The following is a 25,780-nucleotide window of genomic DNA, read 5'->3' on the forward strand; positions in this document are numbered from 1 at the left end:
CTTTGTGTGAGGAAACTTGCTAAACAATGGTTAGAAATTCAGGCTAGGGAGTAGTAGAATGGACACTAAAATTCATTTCTCCTTATTCCCTAGACCAGTGCTCTGAAAGAAGTCACCAGGCTTCTGAAAGAGGAGAGGAAAGAGGGAAAACAGGATGAGTTTTCAAGGTTAGTGGGTGGTGGACCTCCATATGTGTGTGTGTGTGCGTGCGTGCGTGCGCGCGAGAAGAATCAGGTCAGGAGCTTAATTTTATCAAGATCCTGGGCCAAAATTTCTAGGATCATTTCTGTCTAAAGAATAATTTATTCTCTGATAATCCTCAGCTGTTCCCTTTAAAGCAGAACCTTACCTTATAATGCACTTCAGTCAATCTAATACAATAAGTATTTGTTAAGTAACTATTGTACTGGGAATGTACTTGTCAAACTAAGCTATTATGTCCAATACAATTGAAAGAGGATTTATTACTTACTTATGTGCAAGACATTGTACTAGCACAAACAAAAAAAAAAGTCCCCACCTTTGAGAAATGTATATTCTACTAGACAAGGACACATCCCCTGAACATGCCATTTCCATTCTCTTTGCCTTTGCTCATGCTGTTTCCTGTGCCCAAAATGTCCACTCTCACCTCTTCGCCTGTTGCATTTCCATCTATTTTTTTTAAAAATATTTTTATTTAACGTTCTGAGTTCTAACTTTTATTCCTCCCCCCTCCCCACCCAAGGAATGGTAAGCAATCAGATATAGGTTATACATGTGCAGTTATGTAAGACATTACCGAATTAGTCATTTTGTACAAAAAAACTTGAATAAAAGGAAAAAAATAAAAGTGCAAAATAGCATACTTCAGTCTGTGTTCAATCAATATCAGTTCTTTCTTTGGAGGTGGATAGTATGCTTTTATTATTAGTCCTTTGGGATTGTCTTGGTTCGTTGTATTGCTGAGAATAGTTGTCATTCACAGTTCTTCATCATGCAGTATTGCTATCACTGTGCACAGTGTTCTCCTGGTTCTGCTCACTTCACTATGCATCAGTTCATATAAGTCCTTCCAGGTGGTTTTTGATTGCACAATAATATGCCATTACAATCATATACCACAGCTTGGTTAGCCATTCCCCAATAGATGGGCATTCCTTTGATTTCCAATTCTTAGCCACCACAAAAAGAGCTGCTATAAATATTTTTGTACTAATAGGTCTTTTTCTCTTTTTTTGGGACGTCTTTGGGATATAAACCTAGCAGTGGTGTTGCTGGATCAAAGGGTATGCACAGTTTTGTAGCTCTTTGGGCATAGTTCCAAATTGCTCTCCAGAATGGTTGGATCAGTTCACAACTCCACCAACAATGGATTAGAGACCCAGTTTTCCCATATCCCCTCCAACATTAAACATTTTCCCTTTTTGCTATATTTGCCACTGATAAGTGGAATCTCAGAGTTGTTTTAATTTGCATTTCTCTGATCAATAATGATTTAGAGCATTTTTCATATGACTTTAGATAACTTTGATTCCTTTGTCAGAAAACTGCCTGTTCATATCTTTTGACCATTTATCAATGGGGTAATGACTTGTGTTTTTATAAATTTGACTCAGTTCTCTGTATATTTGAGAAATGAGGCCTTTATCAGTGATACTTGTTACAAAAATTATTTCCCAGTTTCCTGCTTTCCTTATAATTTTGGTTGTGTTTGTGTAAAAGCTTTTTTTTTTTTTTTTAGTGAGGCAATTGGGGTTAAGTGACTTGCCCAAGGTCACACAGCTAGTAAGTGTTAAGTGTCTGAGGCCGAATTTGAACTCAGGTACTCCTGACTCCAGGGCCAGTGCTCTATCCACTGCGCCACCTAGCTGCCCCCTGTGTAAAAGCTTTTAAATGTTATATAATCAAAATTATCTATTTTGCATTTTGTAATGCTCTCTATATCTTCCTTGATCCCAAATTGTTCCCCAGTTCATAAATTTGACAGATAAACTAGTCCATGCTATCTTGTTTTTTTGCGGGGCAATGGGGGTTAAGTGACTTGCCCAGGGTCACACAGCTGGTGTCAAGTGTCTGAGGCCCGATTTGAACTCAGGTACTCCTGAATCCAGGGCCGGTGCTTCATCCACTGCGCCACCTAGCCGCCCCCTTAGTCCATGCTATCTTAATTTACTTATGGTATCACCCTTTATGTGTAAATCTTGTATCCATTTTGACCTTATTTTAGTATACAGTGTGAGATGTTAGTCTATACCTAGTTTCTGCCATACCGTTTTCCAGTTTTCCCAGCAGTTTTTGTCAAATATTGAGTTTTTGTTCCAAAAGCTTGGATCTTGGGGTTTATCTTATACTAGATTACTATAATCATTTACTATAGTGTAAGTCATATCTATTCTATTCCACTTGATCCACCACTCTATTTCTTAACCAGTACCAGATTGTTTTGATAATTACTTTATAATACAGTTTGAGATCTACTACTGATAGACCATCTTCTTTCACTTTTTTTTTCATTGATTCCTTTGATATCTTTGAGCTTTTGTTCTCCCAGATGAATTTTGTTATTATTTTTTCTAGGCCTATAAAATATTTTTGATAGTTTGATGGGTGTGGTACTAAAGAAATATATCAATTTAGGTAGGATTGTCACTTTTATTATATTGGCTTGGCCTACCCATGAGCAATTAATGTTTTTCCAATTGTTTAGATCTGACTTTACTTATGTGAAAGGTGCTTTATAGTTGTGTTCATATAGCTCCTGGATTTGTCTTGGTAGGTAGACTCCCAATCTGCCAGCAAATTTTAAAGAACCAAATAACTCATATAATTAATATAATTTATCTTTATGAACTATATTAACAATTTTTAATATGGAAGACGTTATTAAGTTGTTTTGGACAGTTAGGTGGCATCATGGATAGAGTGCCAGGCTTTAGTCAGGAGGACCTGATTTCAAATCTGTTCTCAGACAATTACCAGTTATGTGGCCCTGGGCAAGTCACTTAACCATGTTTCCCTCAGTTTCCTCATTTATCAAAAATGATCTGGAGAAGGAAATGACAAGACATTCTAGTATCTTTGCCAAGAAAACTCCCAAACTGGGTCATGAAGAGTTGGACATGACTGAAAAATGACTGATGAAGTCACTTAAGGGAGAAGAGAGGAGAGGAGAGGAGAGGAGAGGAGAGAGAGAGAGAGAGAGAGAGAGAGAGAGAGAGAGAGAGAGAGAGAGAGAGAGAGAGCACGTGAGCGAGCGTCTGGGATAAAGCCTTGGTGAACACATAGGAACTGTATGAACACAATTACAAAGCACTCCACACAAATAAAGACAGATCTAAATAATTGGAGAACTATTTAATTGCTCACAGATAGGCTGAGTCAATATAATAAAAATGGCAATTCTCTACCTAAATTAATTTTCCAATTTAATGCCATACCAATCAAACAACCAAAAAATTACTTTATAGAGCTAGAAAAAAAGAACTCACTTGGAGGAAAAAAGGTCAAGAATATCAAGGAATCCATTTTAAAAAAAAAGGAAAGGAAGGGGGTGTAAACAGAATTAGGTCTCTATCCTACAAAGCTGTAATCAAAACAATTTGGTATGGATAAGAAGTTAGGCTAATCACTGGAACAGATTAAGTACATAATACACAGAAACAAATGACCAGAGTAACCTAGTGTTTGATAAACCCCCAAATCCCATCTATCTGGCAAAAACTTCTGGGAAAACTGGAAAATTGTCTGGCAGAAATTAGATCTATATTTCACACCGTATATCAAGATATGCTCAAAACAGGTGAATGATTTAGACAAAAAGTGTGATATCATAAGCAAATTAGAACAGGAAGAAATGACCTGTAAGATTTATGGATAGGGGAATAATTCATGACCATACAAGAGATAGGTTCACAGGAAGCAAAATGGATACTTTTGATTATATCAAATAAAAAAGGTTTTGTACAAATAAAACCAATGTAACTAAAATTATAAGAAAAACAGGAAACTTAGAAAAAAATCTTTGCAGTAAGTTTCTCTGATAAAAGTCTCATTTCTAAAATACATAGGGAGTGGCAACTAGGTGGTGCAGTGATAGAGCACCGGCCCTGGATTCAGGAGGACCTGAGGTCAAATCCAGCCTCAGACAGTTAACACTTACTAGCTGTGTGACCCCGGGCAAGTCACTTAACTCCAATTGCCTCACAAAAAAATAAAATAAAATACATAGGGAATTGAGTAAAATTTACAAGAATAAAAGCCATTTCCCAATTGATAAATGGTGAGGGTATTTTAATTTGCATTTCTCTATTAGTGACTTAGAAAATTTTTTCATATGGCTATTGATAGCTTGGATTTCTTCTGAAAACTACTTATTAACATCCCTTGACCATTTACATCACACTTAGCACTTAGCCTCATATGTAGTAGGTGATTAATAAATGTTTATTAACTGACTAGGTATCACAATACACCATAGGTTTGGAGTAAAAAAGAGCTGAGTTCAAATTGGACCTCAAGACAAGTTGTTAGCTGCATGACCCTGGGCAAGTCACATAAACTTAGTTGGCCTCAGTTTCCTCATCTGTAAAATGGAGGTAACGATAACACCTACCTCCCAGGTTGGTTGTGAGAATAAATTAAGATAATAATTGTAAAGTGCTTAGCACATAGTAAGCCCTATGTAAGTGTTATCTATTATTATTATTATTATTGAGTATTATTGTGCATTATAGTCATTGGGATATTTTTTTTTTGCAAGGCAATGGGGGTTAAGTGACTTGCCCAGGGTCGCACAGCTAGTAAGTGTTAAGTGTCAGAGGCCGGATTTGAACTCAGGTACTCCTGACTCCAGGGCCGGTGCTTTAACCACTTCGCCATCTAGCTGCCCCCTTATTGGGATATCTTATCCAAACTTTCTCCTTCCCACTTCCTAAGACTTCTGCTACCTCAGCTGGATAAGTATTTGTTGAATGGAGGGATAAAGACCTTGGAAGAACCACAAACAGAGGTTAATTGGCTAATTAGCATTTCAAAGGACAGTGATAAGAGGAAAAGACAATGAAGCTAGCATCTGTGGGAAGGGGAAGCGGAGGAAGAACTGGAGCTCGTTTGCCCATTTCCAATTGACTTCAGTCCTTTTTCTTTCCTCATTCCTTTCCCTTTCTCTTTCTCCCCCCCCACCCCCGCCAGTAGCTGTGTGGCAATAGAATGTTGGTTCCTGGGTTTCACCCAGATCTCTTCTTTTTAGGATGTCCTCTTATTGTCGCCCATGGACCCAGCCTTGGCACCAGAGCCTTTTGCCCAATGAAGCTCTAGCTTTCAAGAGAACTGACCCAGGAACAGCCGTGAATAGTAAACAGAGGGTGTTTGTGGAGGCATGACCAGGATACTATGGGCAGAGGGAGACTGCTTTTCTTTGCACTCCTTGCAGAAGTAAACTGAGGTGGTTCCTACTAGTTCTATTGTCTCTTACTATGTATAGGTAAAAAGAGTGAGGTTATTTAGCAAAGTTGCAAAACACCCCAAAATGTCAACTTTTTCTCTCTGTAGGGATTATTAATAAATCATCAAACCTTAATTAAGCACCCAATACACACCAGGCACAATACAAAGCATTGGGGACACAAAGACAAAAACCGAAAAATAGTCACTGCCTTCAAAGAACTTACATTCTAATGAGGGATATGGGGAGAGAGAAAACATGCACATATATAAGCATATATAGAATATATGGGACAGGGGCAGCTAGATGGCGCAGTGGATGGAGCACCGGCCCTGGAATCCTGCCTCTCTTACTTACTTCCTGTGTGACCTTGAACAAATCATTTAATCTCTTTGGCCTCAGTTTCTTCATTTGTAAAATAAGGGCATTGGGATTAACTGAACTCTAAGGCCCCTTCCAGCTCTAAATGTATAACCTCGGGGGCAGCTAGGTGGCACAGTGGATAAAGCACCGGCCCTGGATTCAGGAGTTCCTGAGTTCAAATCCAGCCTCAGACACTTGACACTTACTAGCTGTGTGACCCTGGGCAGGTAACTTAACCCCGCCTCACCAAAAAAAAAAAAAAAAAAAAAAAAAAGCTACCAAGGAAGAGAGATTGTGATCTGTATTGATGGAGGGTAAAATGTACCAATAGCTTGTGAAATCACAAGATTCATGAAGTATTGAAGCATCCGGCTTTTAGTAGGACGTTCCACCCCCTAAATCTAGAAAGCATTTTCTTTAATGCCAACAATGTCTGTCTTGGCTTGATGTGAACCTGTTGGCCTTGAACCAGACACATCCTCCTTCCCCCCCTCCCCCTTCTCCTCTGGTCCTCTTATCTCTTCCTCAGACAATAATGGCCAGGTGTTCCCAGGAAAGTTAGCTTGACAACTGATCACAGGTTGTGTAGGAATCTTCCAATTTTTGTGAAAGGGTCATTCTAACTCTGCCAATTCAAGTCCTGGACCTTAGTTTTCTTATCTGGAAAAATGGAATAATACTACTTGAACTATTTATCTGAACAAGGTGGTTGTAATATACTTTTCAAACTTTTATCAACAAGAGTTATAGTATGATTGCAGTGTTACATCTCCTTTTTGAGAGATCCAGGACCCCATGATGTTACCACACAAACTTTATTGAATTGGGAGGAAAGTCATCTTACCAACATCCTCCCTCTGTCTTTCTCTCCCCCTTTCCCTTTTTCTTATTTCCACTTACATTTCGTGGGGGGCTTTAACAAATCTTGAGCAGTGAATTTCATTGGCATAGGGAATTCTCAGTGAGTAAACACCATTTACCAAAGCAAATGGGCATCTATTCTGAAATTTATAGTCTTAGAGATTTGCCTAGGGCACTGGGAAAGTTAAATTGACTTGTTTAGGGTTGCACAGTAAGTGTTTCAGAGGAAAACTTGAACCTAGGGCTTCCCGACTCCTCTTTGAGCTCTCTATTTCTTTTGCCACTTATTTATTTGGGTATAATATGAAAAAAGTCATATTTTGAGGCAGAGTGGCATAGAGATGTTTGGTGATACAGGAAGGTTGTTCAATTATTTTCAGTCATGTCTGACTCATAATGATCCCATTTTGAATTTTCTTGGCAGAGATACTGGAGTGATTTGCTGTTTCCTTGCTTTGCTCCTTTTACAAATGAGGAAACTAAGGCAAACAAGGTTAAGTGACTTTCCCAGGGTCACACAGCTATTAAGTGTCTGAGGTCAGATCAGAATCAAGAAGGTTAGTCTTCCTGACTTCAGGCCTAGCACTCTTACCCACTTTGCTACCTGGATCCAGGAAAACCTGTGTTCAAATCCCACCACTGATACATGTTGGTTTGTGGCAGGTATACCAATGAAATCACATAGGTCATTGGGATAGGTCCAGTACCCATCCCAATGAAATGAAAGCAGGAAATACTAGGATCTTAGATGTGGAAATTATCTTAGACCTCAGTAAATACATTTGAAATTATTTGTTGTTCTTATCAAAGTTTTACATGTACTGCTAATTTAAAAATCAATGACTCATTTTGTAATTAGTCTCCTTCCCCTACTCATCTCTCTGCCTCATAGACATTCTTTTTTCTTTTTAGAGTTTTATTTATACTTTTATGTTTTTCCATCACAGTTATTTCTGGACTCCTGCCCCCACTGAATCCTCCCTTATAAAGAAAAGAAAAGAAAAGAAAAGAAAAGAAAAGAAAAGAAAAGAAAAGAAAAGAAAAGAAAAAAAAATAAGTTAAATAAAAATACTCCATAAACAAGTTACATTTTAAAATCTCCCAAACACCTGATATGCTTTCAAGAGTCTGACCATGTAAATAACCTTCGGCACTAGTAGTCCTCCACCTTTCTGCCATGAGGTAGTACTATTACTTCTGATCCAGTCTGCATTCTGACTGAAGTTGAGTCCTTCCTATATAGCACTATCTACACAAAACTTTCAGTGTCTCCCAACTGCCTATACCAGTAGACTGGAGGCTCCTAGTAAATCACAATATTTACGTGGTAAGTATTCCAAACTTTTACCATTGTTACTTGTCTTCTCGGACATACCCTGTCTCCAAAGCAGGGAGGGGCATGGAGGTAAGGAAAACTGGTGGCAACGCCCCACTCATTTGTTGCTCTCCTGATCATCACTGTTAGCATTCCCTATTCCTAATCTTAAAGATCATACATAAGGCTTTGGGGGAATAAGTATCCATTCTTCCTGAAAAAGTTGGGAGCTCCTGGCTTAACAGGATAGAAAAGAAGCACCTTACCTCCTACTTTTTCTTTCTTTGTTGTTTTTAAAAATTATTTATTTAGTATTTTATTTTCCCCAATTAAATGTAAAAAACAATTTTGACATCCATTTGTAAAAATTTGTGTTCCAAATTTTTCCCTTCTTCCTCCCCAATTCAATATGTTATACATGTATAGTCATGCAAAACATTTCTATATTAGTCATGTGGTGAAAGGAAACAAAAAACTCAAGAAAAATAAAGTAAAAAAAATTATGCTTCATTCTGTATTCAGACATCATCAGTTTTTTCTCTGGGTATGGGTAACATTTTTCATCCTTAAGCCTTTCAGAGTTGTCTTGGATCATTGTATTGCTGTGAATAACTAAGTCATTCACAGCTGATCATCTTACATTATTGCTGTTATTTTGTACATAGTACATTTCACTTTGTATCAGCTGCTCATGTATGTCTTTCCAGGTTTTTCTGAGAGCATCCTGTTCATCATTTCTTACAGCACAATATTATTTCCTCATAATCACGTAGCATAATTTGTTCAGCCATTCCCCAATTGATGGGCATCCCCTCAATTTCCAATTCTTTGCCACCAGAAAAGTAGCTCCTACCTTTTCAACCTCATCACCTTCTACTCTTCTACATGAATGAGTTCTCCACTATAGCTAAACTCGTCCCTACTTCTCTATCAGGCTTTCTTACCACCTCAGGTTACAGTGATACCTCTCTCTTCTGAACTACTAAGGCAATCTTATTTTCCACTCACTTGACATGCTGCCTTAAACTGTTAAGCTATTGTGGTGCTTGTTGTTGTTTGATATGTCCTGATTCACTCACTAGTTAGCCATTCAATCATTCAGAAATTATTCATTAAATATCTACTGGATGCAAGGCACTTTACTGGCACAGAGAAGTGTAAGGCAAGATCTCAACTCTCAGGAAGCAATGCTATAATGGACAATATTATTAGAGCTGTAACTAAGGTAAGGCATTTAGGGCTTTCCCAGAACAAGGGCATGGGTACTACTCTGGGAAAGGGAAGATACATTTCTTTTCCACAGTAATCTGATATTGAAGGGCCCTGATTTTCATTGTCCTCTACCAGCCCAGTGCTTTTTTTTTTTTTTTTTTTTGCGAGGCAATTGGGGCTAAGTGACTTGCCCAGGGTCACACAGCTAGTAAGTGTCAAGTGTCTGAAGCCGGATTTGAACTCAGGTACTACTGAATCCAGGGCCACTGCTCTATCCACTGCGCCACCTAGCTGCCCAGCCCAGTACTTTTAAGCACTGTATGTCCCTGCTCCCTTATCTTTTTTTGTTGTTGTTTGTTTGGTTTTTTTAGTGAGGCAATTGGGGTTAAGTGACTTGCCCAGGGTCACACAGCTAGTAAGTGTTAAGTGTCTGAGGCCGGATTTGAACTCAGGTACTCCCGACTCCAGGGCCAGTGCTCTATCCACTGCGCCACCTACCTGCTCCCTTATCTTAAGGTATGACCCTGGTCAGCCATCTTCAGAGTTCTATCACCAAAACACATCTTTCCTGTGGAAAGAGGAGATGGTGCTGCCATCTCTTCTCATCCCCCTCTGTGGTGTGACCTTTCTAGGGTACAGATAATGTCTTCTCCTGCTTTTATTGAAGCATGGCTGCTAACTAGCTCTCTCTCCTTCTCTGCCCAAACATACAACATCAACAACAATCTATTGTGTATGTGGGTTTTTTTTGTTTGTTTGTTTGGTTTTGGTTTTGTGGGGCAATGGGGGTTAAGTGACTTGCCCAGGGTCACACAGTGTCAAGTGTCCGAGGCCACATTTGAACTCAGGTCCTCCTGAATCCAGGGCTGGTGCTTTATCCACTTCACCACCTAGCTGCCCCTCGTGTGTGTGTGTGTGTGTGTGTGTGTGTGTGTGTGTGTGTTTTAACAACAATCTATTTTTCATCTTAAGTGTAATGATTCCTAGTTAAGATTCTGGTTATGTTTTGTAGATTTTTTTTTAATTGGAAAGAATCTTAGAAGTCATCCAGTCAACTCCTTTATTTTACAGAGAGTAGTTAAGTTTTCCCTTAAGTAACTTGCTCAATGTCATATCAAAAGAGCCAGGATTTCAACGCAGGTCCCCTGAACCCTGATCCATCCCTCTTTTACGGTATCTCAATGTCTTATCTTTGCACCTTGTAGGAACAGGCAATAAATATTACAGAATGACTGAACAACAGGCTGATCTGAATTAGGGAGAAATAGACATAAGTATGTAAGACCAAAGGATACCGGTATCATCCCTTCATAAACAATTTCCATATGTGCCCTCTGTCTAAATTTATTCCTGTCATCTTCCCTAATAATCAGAAAGCTCTTATGATTTAGACATATCATGAGACCAAAGGATACCAAGGTAAACAAAGCTGCACCCTCTTTTTTTGCACCCTCTTAATAATAGCTGACATTTATACAGTAACGAGGTTTGCAGAGTGCTTTAGCAACATTAGCTCAGTCGATCCTCAAAATAACACTGTGAGTTAGTTGCTACTATTATCTCCATTTTTATAAATAAGGAAACTGAAGACGAGAGACTTCAAGGGTTTGCCCAGCATCACACAGTGCATTTCTTTCCTCTCACACCGCTTCTCTCTCTCCCTCCCTTATATATGTATATGTGTACATATAGATATACACACACATACACATATATCTTGTCAAGCAATAATCATTTTATTAAGCACTTAACTATGTCAGTCACTGGGTAGAGACAAAAAAACTAAACAGTCCCTGTCCTCAAGTGATTTCCATTCTACAGACCAGCTCCCTTGGCCTCCCTCCTCCATCTAGCACAAAGCTGCAACTCAGAGCCCCCCAGACCCCGCCCAACTCCTAGAAGAGACCAAGAGCCAAAGAGCTTGGCCGTATTCCTCCGCATTGGCGCGGACGTTCTGGGAGTGAGGTAAAAAGTCCGTGGAGGCGCTCTCGCCTTTCTGTCTACTGCGCAGCTGCCAAACCAACGGTGACAAGTCATGTGAGAGAGTTGACTGCGCAGAGGCAGACGCAGACGCAGACGCAGACGCGGAGCTACTTGAGCCGGACTAGAGTGCGGATTGGCCGAGGGTGTGGGGTAGGACTCATGGATCCATACCTGGGCCTGGCGTTGGTGTGGGCCTGGCCGGGCACAGCCCGGCTTGACTCCGGGAGCCGAGGGAGGACGTGGAGGCGGTGTTCCGCGTGTAGGCCCTGCCCCGGGACGTAGGCGGCGGCGGAGCGCGGCCTCCCCTCTCGATTCGCTGGCTCCCACCAAGCCGGTCGAGCTCCGGATTCCCTGTCCTCAGGCCGTTCGGCCCGGAACCCAAACTCAGGCTCTTTGCCTGCTTCCCGGAGGCTCTGCCTTCCTAGTTCCCGCCTCCTCCCTAGGGCCCCTGCCCTTCTCACTGCGCCCAACTGCCATAAAGCCCAGCTCCGTGCCCCTGCCTGCCACAGGCCCCCACCTCAGAGCCTGGCCCTGGTTCCCAGAAGTCCGCGGCCCGCCCCCCCGCCGGGCCCACGTCTGTCTCAGACCCCTATGCTTCCTAGTGCCCATTCCCAGGAGACCCTCACACGAGCCTGTCCCCGGAACTGCACTCTACCCCGCCCCTCGAGCTTCTCTCCCTGGTGCCCAACCTCAGTGGCCCTCCCCTCCCCAGTGTCCAGACCCAGAGCCCCGGTTCCCCAGCTTTCCTAGGACACCTGCCTAGGGTCCACTCCAGAGAACCCTTGCCCACCACATTGCCCCTGCCAGCTCCAGAAGCCCTAACTGCCGCAAGACTTGCTCCATCTAAGTCCCCTGCCCGTCCTGGGGCCCAACCAGTGTTACCTGCCCCAAGGCCAGCTCCCAGTGACAAGTCTTCAGAGTCCATGCCCACCCAAGAGCCTCTGCCCAACACAGAGCCAAACTCCAGAACCCCTACCTGCCCTAGATTCTAACTGCAGCCAGGGACAACCCCCCCAGGTCTCCTACCCTCCCTAGCATCTAGCCCCAGAGTCCCTGCACTTTCTAGTGACCAACCCCAGAAGCCCTACCAGAACCAAGACCTGCTGCCAGTGTCTCAGCATACCCCAGATGGTCTGGCTGTCCCAGAACTCCCTCAGTGACCGCTCCCCAGAACCCTCGTCCTCTCCAGTGCCCTTGCCTACCCCAGAGACTGCTGCCAGTGTCCACACCTGGAGCTCCTGTTTACCCCAGAGCCTAGATCCTGTACCAAGCTCCAGGGCCTTTGCTTGTCCCAGCATCCTCCCCCAGTGCTCAACCACAGAGTCCCTGCCCAACCAAGAGTCATATCTCAATGCTGTACCTGTCCAAGAGTCCCTGGCCTTCCAGGTGCCCAGCCCCAGATCCCCTACCCAACCCAAAGTCAGGTCCCATTGTGTCCTAGGGCTGAAGCTAAGTGTCCTTTGCCTGCCCCAGCCCCAGCCCCCAGTGACAACACCCCAGATTCCCATTGCACTCTAGAACATGGTCCCAGTGCTCACCCAGTGCCCCTGCCTACCCCAGACACTTGTTCTTTCCAGTGTCCAACCCCAGGGCCATTGACTGATTTAAAGGCTGGCCCCAGGTCTCTTGCCTGTCCTAGAACACTTGCCCAGGTTCCACCCCCCAGAACCTGTGCCTTCCACATTCCACTGCCTGTCTGAGAAGCCCTCTTTTCTACAAGGTCTGCCCCCAAGTGCCCAGCCCCAGAGCCCCTGCCTGTCCCAGGGCCAAACCCTAGTTTGCTCATTTACTCCATAGACCAACCCCAGTGTCCACTTCCCCAGAGCTAGCTCCCAGCAACAACCCCCCAGAACCCTTGCTAGACCCAGAGCTGGGCCTCAGTGCCCCTGTCTTCTTTTGGACACCTACCAAGTGTTCACCCCCTAGAACTCCTTACCCTTCAACAGTGCCTCTACTGGCCACAAAGCCTGCCCCAAGCATCCACCCCCAGAGGCCCTCCCTGTCCCAGATCCAGTCCCAGGTCCATCCCCAGCATCCTTGGCTGTCCCAGGGCCAGCCTCCAGTTACAATCCTCCAGAGCCTCTGCTCACTCCAAAATCTGCTCCCAGTACCCACCCCCTAGTCTCCCTGGCTCAGAATTTCTTCTTTTTCTCTGGTGCCTGTACCAAAAACTCTTTCCCCATCCAGAGCTGGGCCCCAGTTCCCCTGCCTGTCCTAGTGTCTGTTCAATGTCTACCTCCTAGAACCCTTTCCCTTTACAGTGCCACGGTCTGTGCCAGAAGGCCTGCCCCAGGTGCCCACCCCCAGAGGCCCTAGGTCCCAACCATAGTGCTTCTGCCTGCCCAAGAGTTCCTCTCATTCCCAATGCCCAGCTATAGAGCCCCTGGGCCCACTTTCTAGAATTTCTGCACTCCAAGTGCCCCTGCTTTCCCCACAAGCTCTTCCTGCCCCAATTGCTCACCCCCAGAAGCCCTGCCTGCCCCAGGGCCCAACCCCAATGTCTTTGCCAGCTCCCAATGACAAGCACTCAGAGCCCCTGCCTACCCCAGAGGCTGGTCCATGTGTCCACTCCCAGTGTTCCTGCTAACCCCAGAGCCCTTGTTTTTCTGAATGCCCTTTCCTCCAGTGCCCCTGCCTGCCCCATATCCCACTCACAATTATCCATTCCCAGAACTCTTGCTTACTACAGAACCCAACCTCAGTGCTCACTCCAGATCTTGATTCCAGTGCTAACCCCTGTGTCCCTGTTGACCCCAGAGTTGGGCCCAGTTCTTCCTGTCCCAGGGCCCAACCCCAGTGCCCTTGCCCACCCCAGAGCCTAGTTTCAGTAACTACCACTAAAGCTCCTGCCTGTCCCTGAACCTACTTCCAGTGCCTACCATAAGAACTTCCTGTTCCAGTGCCCACCCTAGTGCCTCTGACTGCCCCAGAGTCTGCCTCCAGTGCCCAGAGATTAGCACTATTGCCCACCTTCAGTGCCTCTGTCTGCCCCAGAGCCCTTGCCCTCCTCAGAGTTAAATCCTAGTAACCCTGCCAGTATCAAGACCTGACCACAGTGCTGAAACCTGAGAGCCCCTGCTTGTCTCAAAGGCTCTATCTTACCCAAGGCCTACCATAATGTCCACTGCCAGTACCCCTACTCACCCCAGTGCCCCTGCTTGCCTCAAAGTCCCAGTGGCCATGCCTGCCACAGAAACTCTCCCAGTGCTCACCCTTTCAGACCTCACCCATCCCAGAGCCTTGTTCTAGTGCTTACTTGCAGTGCCTTTTCCCGCACCAGAGCCTGTCCCCTGAGACGCTGTCCTCCCCAGAGGCTGTACCTACCCCAGAGCCTCCTCCCGGTAACCACCCCCTTCCTGCCCCAGAGTTGGGCTTCAGTGCCCTTGCTTATGTTATCTATCACCAGTGCCCCTGCCTTCCTCAGAGGCCCTGACTTCTCCAGGGCCTGCTGCAAGTGTCTATCCTAAGAGCCCCACCCTACTCCAGAGTCTGGTAGAGTGCTCTTCCTCAGCACCCCTGGCCTCCCCAGTGCCCACCTCCAGTTCCCCTTCCATCCCAGTTTCTGGTCCCAGTGCCTACCCCCATTGCCCCTGTCCTCTTCAGAACCTCTATTCCTCTTAGTGCCCATACACAGATTCTTTGCCTATCTCCAAGCCAGTCCCTAGTACTCCTCCATGCCCAAGGACCTGCTCCCAGTGCTCATCCCTCAGAGAACCTGCTGTCCCCAGTGCTCCTGCCTGTTCCTGACTCCTATGGCTCTGCCAGAGCCTATTCCCAGAATTTCTGTTCATTCCACTCAACCCACCCCAGAATTCTAGCCTATCCCAGACCTCACCCCTAGTACTCACCCCAAGAGCCCTTGTCTACCCCAAAGCCTTGTTCCAGTGATTATCTCCCTCCCCAATCCCCTGCCTTCCTCATTTCCCTTGTCTGCTCCAGTGCCTACTTTCAGTGACCCTTCCTGCCCCAGATGCCTTACCTACCCCAGGGCCCACCCCTGATGCTTGCCTTCAGATTTCCTGTCAGCCCCAGACCTTATCCACAGCATGCCTTCCTGTCCCAGATCCCTCCCCAGGTGCTCACCCCAACAGCTTTTATCCACTCTATAGCCTGGTCCCAGTGACCACCTCAAAGTCTGTCTTCCCAGTGCCAACCCTCAGAGCCCCTGCCTGCCCCAGAGACTGCCTCTATTGACCCTGCCTGCCTCAGAATCAGCCCCTCAGTGACCACCCTGCAATTCTTGCCTGCCCCACAACTGGAGCCAATGTCTTTGCCTGATGTTGGGCCTCCCCATGGTTCTTCTGCTTGCCACAGAGGTCAAGTGTGCCTCAGAACCCATACCCAATGCCCCTGCATGCCCCAGTGACTGATCCTAGTGTATACCTCCAAAGGCTTTGTCCTAGAGCCTGATTTGAATGCCCCTGATTTTCCCAGGACCAGCCCCCAGTGCCCACCCTTAGAGCCCCTACCCACATCAGAGCCTGGTTCCAATCACCATTCCCCAGAGTCTCTTCCTAACCCAGAGCCTGATCCAAAAAGATACCCCCAGTACCCATCCCCAGAATCCCTGTTCTCTCTAGTGCCCCTGCCTGTCCCACAGCCTGCCTCAAATGCCCTATCGCAGAGCCATTGTCTGCATTAGAGGTGACTTCTAGTGACTATTCCCATTGCCTTTGTCCACTCCAATGACTTGCCCTACCTATTGTACGTCCCCAGAAGTCCTAGGGCCCCAGAGCTGGGCCCTAATGCATCTGCCTATCCCAGAGCACCCCCACCAAAGGCCTACCCACCCCAGGGTTCTCCTTTAATGCTCACCCCTAAGTTCAGGCCCTTCCAACTGCCCTTGACTACCCTAGAGGTTCTACCTACTCCCTGCCCTGTCTCCATTGCTCATGCCCCAAACCCCTGCTTGCCTTAGACACCAACCCCCTTCAGTGCCCTTAACTGAGGGCCCATCCTCAGAACCCCTGTCCAATCTAGAGCTGGTAGCATTGCTAACCACAAGTACTCCTGTCTGCCCCAGAGACCCTACCTTCCCATAGCCAGCTCCAAGTGTCCAGGCACTGCTTGCCTCAGGGCCCACCCGCAGTGCCCAGTCCCAATACCCCTGCCTACTCTAAGACCCTACGCTACCCAGTGTCTACCCCCTAAAACTTTAGCCCACTTCCTACCCCTGGTGCCCCTGTGCATTCTACAACCCTTGTTCTCCTCAGTGCCCATCCCAGAGCCCCCACCTGCCCCAGGGTCCACCCCAGTAACCATCCCCAGAATCCCAACCCATGATAGAACCTGGTTCCAGTTCTCACCTCTAGTGCCCTTGCCCATCCCAGAGGTGCTACTCTCCTCAGTTCCCAATCTCAGAGCCCTTGTTTACCTCCATGACAGGCCCCAGTGCCCCTGTCTGTCTCAAGGATTGCCTCTCCCCAACCCCCAGGATCTCTGCCTGCCTCGGGGCCAACCTCAAGTGCCCATCCTCAGAATCATTGTTTGCCCCAGAGGCCATCCCCAGTGCTCACTCCCAGTGTCTCTGACCCCCCCAGTGTCTAATCCCAGAAGCCCTGCCTGTTCAAGTGCTTGCTTCCAATGCCACCCCCAGAACTAATCTTAGAGTCAAGTATCAATACCTACCCTTAAAACCCCTTCCCACCCCTGAACCTAGTCCCAGTGCCCATTCCTGCCCCAGAGCTTACCCTAGGGTCTTTGCCCACCACAGAGACTGGTCCCAGTATTCACCCTTGTTGCTCCTTGGGGCTCCCAAGCCCTGCCCTCCATAGTGTCCCTGTTTGGCCTAGGGGACACCCCCAATACACACCCCAGAATCCTGCCTGTTTAAGAACCTGCCCCCAGATGCTCTGCCTGTCCCAAATCCTGTTCCCATTGCCCACACCCAAATCTACCACCTACCCAAGAGCCCAGTCCCATTGCTCATTCTCAATGTCCTGCCTACCCCAGAGCTCCTGTCTTTCTCAGTGGCCGCACTTAGTCCCCTGCCTTTCCCTAGTGCTCACTCCTAGACCCCATGCTCAACCCAAAGTCTAGTCCGAGAGCATATCACCAGGGCCCTTGCTCACTCCAGCATCCCAACATTTCCCAATGTCCCTGCCTGTCCAAAGGCCCACCTCCAAAGCCCACTCCTAGGATCGTTGCCCACCACAGAGCCTCACCTCAGGACCCATCGCCAGTGGACCTGCCTGCTCCAGAACCTGATCCCAGTGACTGCCCACTGAGAGCCTGTCTGCCCCAGAGCCGGGACCCAGAGCACCTTCCTGCTACAGAAGACAGGGTCTGTCAGAGCTCACCTCTAGTTTCTGTCCCTGGGGCTCCTCAACCCACAGTCTGGTTCCAGTAACTTTGCCCCAAACTCTTACCTATCCTAGTGACCACCTCCTTTGACCCCCACATGCCTCTAGAGGCCTTGCCTGACCCAGAGATTGCCTCATAATAACCTCAGAACCACTGCCTGCTCCACAGCTTGGTCCCAGTGACTACTTTCAGAGGTATTTCCCATGGCAGAGCCTGGTTTCAGTGCCCACTCCCAGTGTGCTTGTCTGCTCCAGATCCTGGTCCAAGAGCCTACCCACAGTTCCTGCCCCTAGAACCTTTGTCTACCCTAGAACTTAGTACTAGTGACCAAATCTAGTGCGTTGACTTCTCCAGTTCCCTTGCCCTCCTCAGGGTCAAACTTTAGAGCTCCTTCCTGCCCCTAGAGCCTGATCTCAGTGATTACTCCTGCCTGGGAACCAGGAGTCAGTACCTCTGCCTGCCCTAGGGCCCACCCAAATACCTCTGCCTGTCCAAGAGGTCATCTGCTCCAGAACCCACCCCCAGAGTCTGCCCAAGTGTCCCAGGGCCTGACCCCAGTGCATACCTCCAGAGAATCTGCCTGCCCCAGAGCCCACCCCTAGAGTCCCTGCCCAACACAAAGCCCAGTCCTAGTGACAATTCCTCAAAGCCTTTGCCTATTCTGGTTACCCTGCCTACTCTAAAGCCTGATCCCACTGACTACTCCTGAAATCTTTGCCTTCCCAGAGCCAGAACCTAGTGCCCTTGCCTGCTGCAGAACCTAGTGCCTTTGTCCCTAGTGCCCTTATACTCCTGTGTCCTTGCCCTCTCCAGTGCCCATCCTTGTGCCCCTGCCTATCTTTTTTTTTTAGTGAGGCAATTGGGGTTAAGTGACTTGCCTAAGGTCACACAGCTAGTAAGGGTTAAGTGTCTGAGGCTGGATTTGAACTCAGGTCCTCCTGACTCCAGGGCTGGTGTTCCATCCACTGTGCCACCTAGCTGCCCCCTGGCTATCCTTTTTAAAAATTTATTTTTAATTTTTTTAAAAAAATTAAATAAAAAACATTTTTTGCCCCTGCCTATCCTAATGACCACCCCCAGAGCCCATCTACAAAATCTGGTCTCATTGTTTACCACCAGGTCCCTTGCTTGCTTTAGAGCCCCTGCATTCCCCCGTACCCATCCCCTGTGCCTCTTGTCTGCCCCAAAGCCAGGCCTCAGTGCTACAGCCTGCCCTAAAGACCCTTCCAGTCCTAAGTTCCCACTGCTGGACTCCCTCTCTGTCCCAAAACCTGATCCCATTGATCACCCCCAAATGTTCGCCAGCCCTAACACTGTGACCCAGTGCCACAGCTTGCCTTAGGACCCAGTACAATAGCCCTACTGCAGAACCCATCCACAATACCCATCCCTAGGTTTCTTCTTTATCCCAAACTTGGTCTGATCACTACCATCAGATCTCCTGCCTATCACAGAGCTCACCCCCATTTTCTACCCAGTTCCATCTCAGAACCTGCCCCAAGAAACCCTACCTATGCCAGAGACTGACCCTAGTGTACACTTCTGGAACCCCTGATTGCTCTAGAGCATGATCTAAGTGCCCGTACATGTCCCAGGGTGCAACCCCAGTGCCTACCCTCAGAGACTTCCCAGCCCAGTCTGCTCCTAGAACTTGCTTCTAGTACCCTTGTCCACTGCAGTATCCCTGCCCTCCTCGGTGCTCACCTCATATCCTGCATGCCTTAGTGACCATCCCCAAGAGCTTGGTCTCAGTACCCACAACCAGGGCCTTTGCTCACTCCAGAACCCTTGCACTCCCTAGGACCCATCCCCAGTAACCCTGACTGCCAGAGAGGCCTTGCCTGCCTGGGAGCCCACCCCAAGTGTTCACCCCTAGAGTTTCTGCCCACCTTAAATCCTGTTTCCAGAGTCCCTCCCTTCTCCAGTTTCCATGATGGCCCCAGGAGTCTTTCCTGCCCCCAAACCCACCACCCTCAAAGTCTATCTCCAGTGTCCAATCCCATTGTCCTTGCTTGTACCAGAGACCCCTGTCCTTCTACCTTCCCAAGAATCATCCCAAGCCCAATCCCAAAGTCCATGTCCTCTCCTTACCCTTTGTCTGTCCCAGGGCTTGCCCCTGGTGCCCATCCCCAGAGCCTAATCATAGTGGGCCACTCTCCAAATGCTTAACTGCATCAGAGTTGGTACCTAGTCCCCAAGCTTGCTCCACGATCCACCCACAATGCCCTTGTCTGCTGCGGAGGCCACCTGTAGTACCCACCCCCAGTTCCCACCTTCACCCTAGAGTCAACCATAGTCCATCTTCTGACTACTCTGACTACCCCTAGAATCACTGCCTACCCCAAAGCCTAGTCTCAGTAATCACCCACTCCCCAAGAGCCTCTGCCTTTTCCAGTCCTCTTGCCTCTATCCCAGAACCTGCCTGCAGTGATCCTGCCTCCGTGAGCTCTTGCCTGCCCCAGTACCCACCCCTAGAATCCCTGTCCACTTCAAAGTCTGGTCCCAATGTCCACCTCCAGACCACTTTTCCATTGCTTTCTTCAGAGTTCACCTCTAGTGCCCTCCCTAGAACCTCTGCCTACCTCGGAGATAGGTCTCAGGGCCCACTCACAGGGCCTTGACTTCCTCAGTGCTCCTGCCTCCCCCAGAGTCCCTACCTGCTCTCCAGTGACTCTGCCTGCTCAAGGGCTATCTTCCAGTGCCCAGCCTCAGAGCCCATGCCCCATCCCCCTGTCTGCCCAAAAGGCCTCAGGACTCACCCCCAGTGCCTACCCCTAGATGCCTTGTATCCATGAGTGCCCACTCAGAGCCCCTGGCTCCCCCATGGCCCACCCCCGTGCCTACCTCCACAGCCCTGCCCAACCCAGAGCCTGGTCATAGTGCCTACTGCCAGGGCTCTTGCCCACACCAGAGTTCCTACAGTCTCCAGTTCTCATCTCCAGTGTCCTTGCCTTCCCCAAAGTCATAGCTAATGCCCCTATCATCCCTAGGTCCTCTACCAGTGCCCCTGACTGTCCCAGAGAACTTGCCTGCCCCAGTGCCCAACCCCTGCCCATCCTAAAGCTTTGTCCTAGTGACCATCTCCCATAGCTCCTGTCTTTTTCAATTCATCTGCCCACTCTAGAGCCTACCTGTAGTCACCCTACCTGCCCCAGAGACCTTGCCTGTCACAGAACACATCCTCAAAACCTAGCCCCAGAGCCACTGCCCACACTGAGTCTGATCCCAGTGCCCAGTCCCAGAGCTCCTACTTGCTCCAGAATCAATTCCTGCCCAAGGGCCCATTCCTACCTAAGAGTCTGGTTCTAGTAACCATCCCCAAGAGACCCTGTCTGCCCTAAAGGCTCTGCCTGCACAAGGGCCTGCCCCCAGTGCTCCTGGCTATCCCAGAGACTTTGCTTGCTCCAAGACCTCTCAGTGCCTACCTCTAGGACCCTTGCCAGGTTCAGAGCCTACTCTCAGAAGCTTTGCCTACCTCAGGGTCCATCCCCAGGATCCCTACCTACCCCAGTCCCTTGTCTCTGTGACCACCCCCAGAGCCCCTGCCTGCCCCAGAGTGGGTTCTGAATCTTCCCCTAGCCCCAGATGCCTCCTTCATCCAACCCAGGCAGCCAGCCTCTCTAGACCCCGTCTGTCTGGGACAGCACTGACCCTTCTCCCACTCCAAGCCTCCCCCGGCCTGGGCATTCCTACCACCCTAAGGTCCCCTGTCAGGCCCAGACAGCACTTCACCCCCTTACCTGCACTGAACTGTCCTGCACCCCACCTACCTTCCTGGCCCTGGGAAACATTGTCCCTTCTCTCCCCCCACCCCCCCACCCCCCGCCTAGCCCAGGTTGCCCTCATTCACTCACCTCCTGCTTGGCTTGGGCAACCCTGAGCCTCCTTTTCCCCTCCATCCCCTACCCAGATAGCCCTGCACCTGGCATCCTGACCCTTGGTCCCTTCCCTGGCCTGAGTAGCCCAACCCTAAAGTCAGGCCCTGGTCTCCTTGTGTCCCTTGCCCTGATCTCTGTTCCTTCTGTGACCCAAGTTGCCTTGCCTCCCAGTTCCTATTCCTACTCTTTCCTCTCTACCTATCCAAGGCCATCTACATTCTCCAGGATCCCAATGTAGCACTCAGACCTTATCTCCACTCTTTCCAATGCAAACCCAAAGTGAACCCTCCCCACTTCACTCTCCCGGTGCTTGGCTCAAGCAGTGGGCCATCCTTATTCTTTTCTACAAGTCAACCCCCCCTCCCCCCCCCCCCCCCGCCATATCCTCAATTCCCTTTACTCCAATCTCAGATTTTTTTTTTGAACACAGACCCAAGGTGTCTCCCTCCTTCCTCCTCTGCCTGCCCTCTGCCCCTCCTTTAACCAGAAAGGCTTTCCCTAGCCCCCATTCCTCCTTCCTCTGAGTACTGTACTATCTCTAGTACTGAGTACTGTACTATACTAGTACTCTAGTTTGAGTACTGTACTGTATTAGCTCTCCTAACCCCAGCCCCTGTCTCCAGATTTTCTTCCAATACCGATTCAATGTATCCCCTGCCTCCTAGCTCCAATTTGTGCTCCTTCTATTCCAATCCAAGGCAATCCCACAGCCTCCATTTTAGCTCCTCTCTCCAACCCAGACTCAAAAGTATCCTGCCTCCTTTCTACTTCCCAGCTTGTTCTCTCCAATGCTTATGGTTCTCTCTCTCCTGCCCCTAGAACTCTGCTCTTTCCATCATTGACAAATCTTGCTTTTACCCTAACTTCAGTAACTTCACATTTGTCCTCCACTGCCTGCTGTGTCTCCTATAACTGAGCCACCATAGTATCCTAGGTGGAAGCTCCCCTGGAACAGAGGGAGATGCCCAGGATGAACCACTGAGGGTGAATCGGGATGAGCAATGCCCTTTGATCTCAGACACTAGGAAACATGATTTATCCTTATGGACTCTCTTGGATAGCTTAGGGTTTGGCTCTGAATTATATTTCCAGGGTAATCAGAGATCTTCCCCATTCCTAACCCATCTTATTAAGCTGAATATAGCTGGTTCTACTGACCGAGACCATTAGTGTGAGTGATGAAATTCTAGAGGCTTTATCCAGCTTTACTAGGAACAAAATGTTTGGATAAGTCCTATTTTATCACAAAACAATGCAGTTCCTGCCTCTTGGTCCAGGTCACACCCACTTCATAGCATTTTAACTTTACTCCTACCTACACTTCCTTGGGTTCCCTAATGTCAAGAGATCTATCTGTGCAGCATCTGCTCCTTTTGAAAGGTACAGTCTACTGTTCATGCTGGCGGGCATACTACTTTCTGTCTGCCAGAAATGCAGGCAAGTTTTGTTTTCCCCATGACTTCCACTCCTGTGTAAAATTCTCACCTCTTCTTCCTTGCTTTCTGGACCCAGAGAATGACACAAAGACGTCAGGAAGTCTATCAGCTGTACAAAACTGGAGAAACCCTCTATGAAGTGCTAGAGCTGCCTCAGGGAGCAACACCTGAGGAGATCAGTAAAGCCTACAGGTCCGACCTTAAGCTCCCCCATCAAGCCCTTGTCTCCCCAAAGCCCACTCGCTACCACCCCACTTGCTTTCAAATTACCTGACCCTCCCATCAAAACTAGGGGAAAGCCGCATTCCCTTGTCAGTATGGAAGCGGGAAGAGTTTTCCTGCTTCATATATATATCCTTGTTACTGTATCTCAAAATGTCTAGATTTTTCCCATTCTGCCTCTACCCCATGTAATCCCTCCATCCATCTTCCTTTCCCCTCTCCAATCTGGGCTTATTCTGTTGCTCCTCTCTGTGCCCTCCCTCATGGGCAATGGCTGGTAGGAAATTGGCACGGAAGTACCACCCAGACAAGAATCCAGAAGACCCTAATGCAGCAGAGCGGTTCAAAGAGATCAATGCAGCCCATTCGGTACTTGCAGATCCTGATCAGCGCCACATCTACAATCTGTATGGCGACAAGGGTTTATACATGGCTAACCGATATGGCCCAGAAACTCTCAAAGTCTATTTCATTGTAACCAAGTGGTGGTTCAAGGTATGCATTCCTTCGAAGTCCCTCCAGTATTTGGGCAGCAGTGATGCCCATACACTGGGCACATTGCCCTGTCGCTGTCAGTGCTAGGAAAGTTGGGGGTGGGGGAGAAAAGACAACCCTAGAACAAGTTGTTGGATTTAAGCCATTCTCCCCAATCTCCCAGTGCCTGGTCCTCTTGTGTACACTTCTTTCTTGTTGCTGCTGCTGCTGCTGCTGCTGTTTTTGCTGTGGGATGAACTTACCACCAGAATATCATTATTTTAAGTGTAACGGTGATCTACAGACACACCCTCCAGAGACAGGTGAGGCCAAAGGAAAGTGGCCAAGGTCAGATCTGGGCCAGGAGTGAAGGTAGGAAGGTCTGGAATGAAAGGGATCTTTGAATGTGGGGTTCTCTAGAGCTAGGAGAATGAGGTCTAGGATTGGATAGGATTAAAGGGTAATATTACCAGGGTATAGAATCTGCTGTGTTCTCAAGGTGTATATCATTTGAAGGAATGAAAAGGCATTTATTAAGTGCTTACTGTATACCAAGCACCATGCTAAGCACTGGAGATACAATATGAATAGTGAGATAGTCTCTGCCTTTATGGTGCTTCTATCCCAATAGAAAGACAACACATAGAAGGAGATGGTGACCTGGGAAGGGAACTTTGGTATGAGGAGTCAAGGAGATGTTGAATTGATCTATAGGACGCTCAGTTGACATACCCTTTTCAAAAGCAAGGTGGTATTGTCAATGTAATTACTAAGTCCTAGACATGGAAAAAAGTGTCAAGAGGGAGGAGTGTCAGCAACTCAAATGGTGAGATGTCCTGGATGAGCAGCTGAATGGGATGAGGCACAGTCTATGCTGGAGCTGCCTAGATATAGCCTTTATTGATCATTTGAGTGGGACACATTCCATTTGGAGTCTTGTTGAGTTGGGAAGTGAGTCTAAAGTTATAGATGAAGGTGGTTAGGAGATATACTTTATGATATTTGCTCAAAAATAGAACCAAGTTTTATTTTTCAAATTAAATGTTTGTTGACTGATTTGATTGATCAATTTAAATCTAAAAATGGTCTTACATTTCTGCCTCATCACCATCTAGTGGTGATCAGGAGTAACTTCAGTGTAATGATATTAAGAATTAGATTAAGTGCATTAGATTAAAATGAGAATTGTAGCTCATTTCAAGAAATGTTTGTTTTCCAAATTTCATGGATGGAACTGAAGAATTCTCCAATCTGAATGAAGGAGGAGGAGAAGAAGAAGAAAAAGAAGATGACGATGATGAAGACAACAAAGAAGAGGCACAGAATGCAGAAACTGAAAAGCAACAGTATTCAAGGAAAAGAGAAGAGGCTGAGGCAAATAATTAGTGAAAAATTATATGACTTTATTGTATATTGATTACAAGTAATAAAGGGTTTTTTCTGTATACTTTCTTTTGGGGTTTTCATCTTAATATGGTACATAGTTCTTCTGTCTCCAGGTGCTGACCCTGTGAATGTGTCTTCTGCTGCCCAGTCTACTGTAAACATTGAAGGGGACCTCTAACCCCAGTCTTGATCTTAACCCCAATCCTATAAGCGCCACAAATGCCACAAGCACCGCTGAATTCCAGCCCTCTCCCTATGAGAATTCTTTCTCTGACCTTCATGGTATCACCAAATCTGGCTAGAATATTCTAAACCCCAATCTCTTTTAGCCCCAACCCTATGTATTTTTACAACCCTGAACCCAAACCTGAATGTAGATGGGAGCAGCACTATTTCATGCCATCCTAGCCTTGTGCAATCTTAGACTGACAGTGCTGTCCTCTCCCCACAAAAATTGTCTCTTGTTCCCATGTACCTTAATGGGAGTTAGTGGCGGCTGTGTCTCTAAGCTGTCTGGGATAATGTCTTCCTCAGAGGCAGCTGGTGGTACCTCTGAAAGAACACTGGATTAAACTCATGAAGACCTTGTAGCTCTCATGAAGAATTCAAATCTGGCCTCATACATTTACTGGCTCTGTAACTCTGGGCAGATACCACAAACTCTATTTACCTTAGTTCCTCAGCTGTAAAATGGGGATGATAATAATAGCCCCCACTTTGCAGGGTTGTTGTGAGGATCAAATTTTTTATATATAATATATATATGAATGATATGTATATGTGTGTACACACACATATATACACACATACATACACTTAGCACAGTGCCTAGCACATAGTAGACACTATATATGTGTGTGTATGTATATATGTATGTGTGTATATACATGTATATACATATTTATACATACATACATATAGA

At 47.1% G+C, this 25,780-nt stretch overlaps 1 protein-coding gene across 6 annotated transcripts; it reads left to right on the forward strand.

Annotated features, from left to right (window-relative positions):
• The first annotated feature begins 11,237 nt into the window (after positions 1–11,237).
• On the forward strand, positions 11,238–24,917 carry DNAJC5G (DnaJ heat shock protein family (Hsp40) member C5 gamma). Of its 6 annotated transcripts, none has more exons than XM_043980744.1 (5): positions 11,238–11,309; positions 22,853–22,968; positions 23,280–23,493; positions 23,657–23,795; positions 24,713–24,917. In XM_043980744.1, the coding sequence occupies exons 2-5, from the start codon at positions 22,856–22,858 to the stop codon at positions 24,856–24,858; spliced, it is 612 nt and encodes a 203-aa protein (XP_043836679.1). In that variant the 5' UTR covers positions 11,238–11,309; positions 22,853–22,855; the 3' UTR covers positions 24,859–24,917. The 6 variants fall into 6 exon arrangements, with proteins under 6 accessions (XP_043836679.1, XP_043836675.1, XP_043836678.1 ...); XM_043980740.1 differs by lacking the exon at positions 11,238–11,309 and adding an exon at positions 16,769–17,442; XM_043980743.1 differs by lacking the exon at positions 11,238–11,309 and adding an exon at positions 16,769–17,442 and having other exon boundaries at positions 23,742–23,795; positions 24,713–24,769.
• Positions 24,918–25,780: the final 863 nt, after the last annotated feature.

The sequence above is a fragment of the Dromiciops gliroides genome, chromosome 2 (genome assembly GCF_019393635.1).
Source record: "Dromiciops gliroides isolate mDroGli1 chromosome 2, mDroGli1.pri, whole genome shotgun sequence".
Taxonomy (NCBI): domain Eukaryota; kingdom Metazoa; phylum Chordata; class Mammalia; order Microbiotheria; family Microbiotheriidae; genus Dromiciops; species Dromiciops gliroides.

Bases quoted from the DNA above. Each gene is read 5' to 3' on its own strand.
- DNAJC5G (XM_043980740.1), top strand. From the start codon at position 17,179: ATGCTCAACCCAAAGTCTAGTCCGAGAGCATATCACCAGGGCCCTTGC. The intron at 17,443-22,852 runs GTCTGTCAGAGC...TTCTGGACCCAG, and splicing joins TTCCTGCTACAGAAGACAGG to AGAATGACACAAAGACGTCA. The intron at 23,796-24,712 runs GTGAGGCCAAAG...ATGGAACTGAAG, and splicing joins GACACACCCTCCAGAGACAG to AATTCTCCAATCTGAATGAA.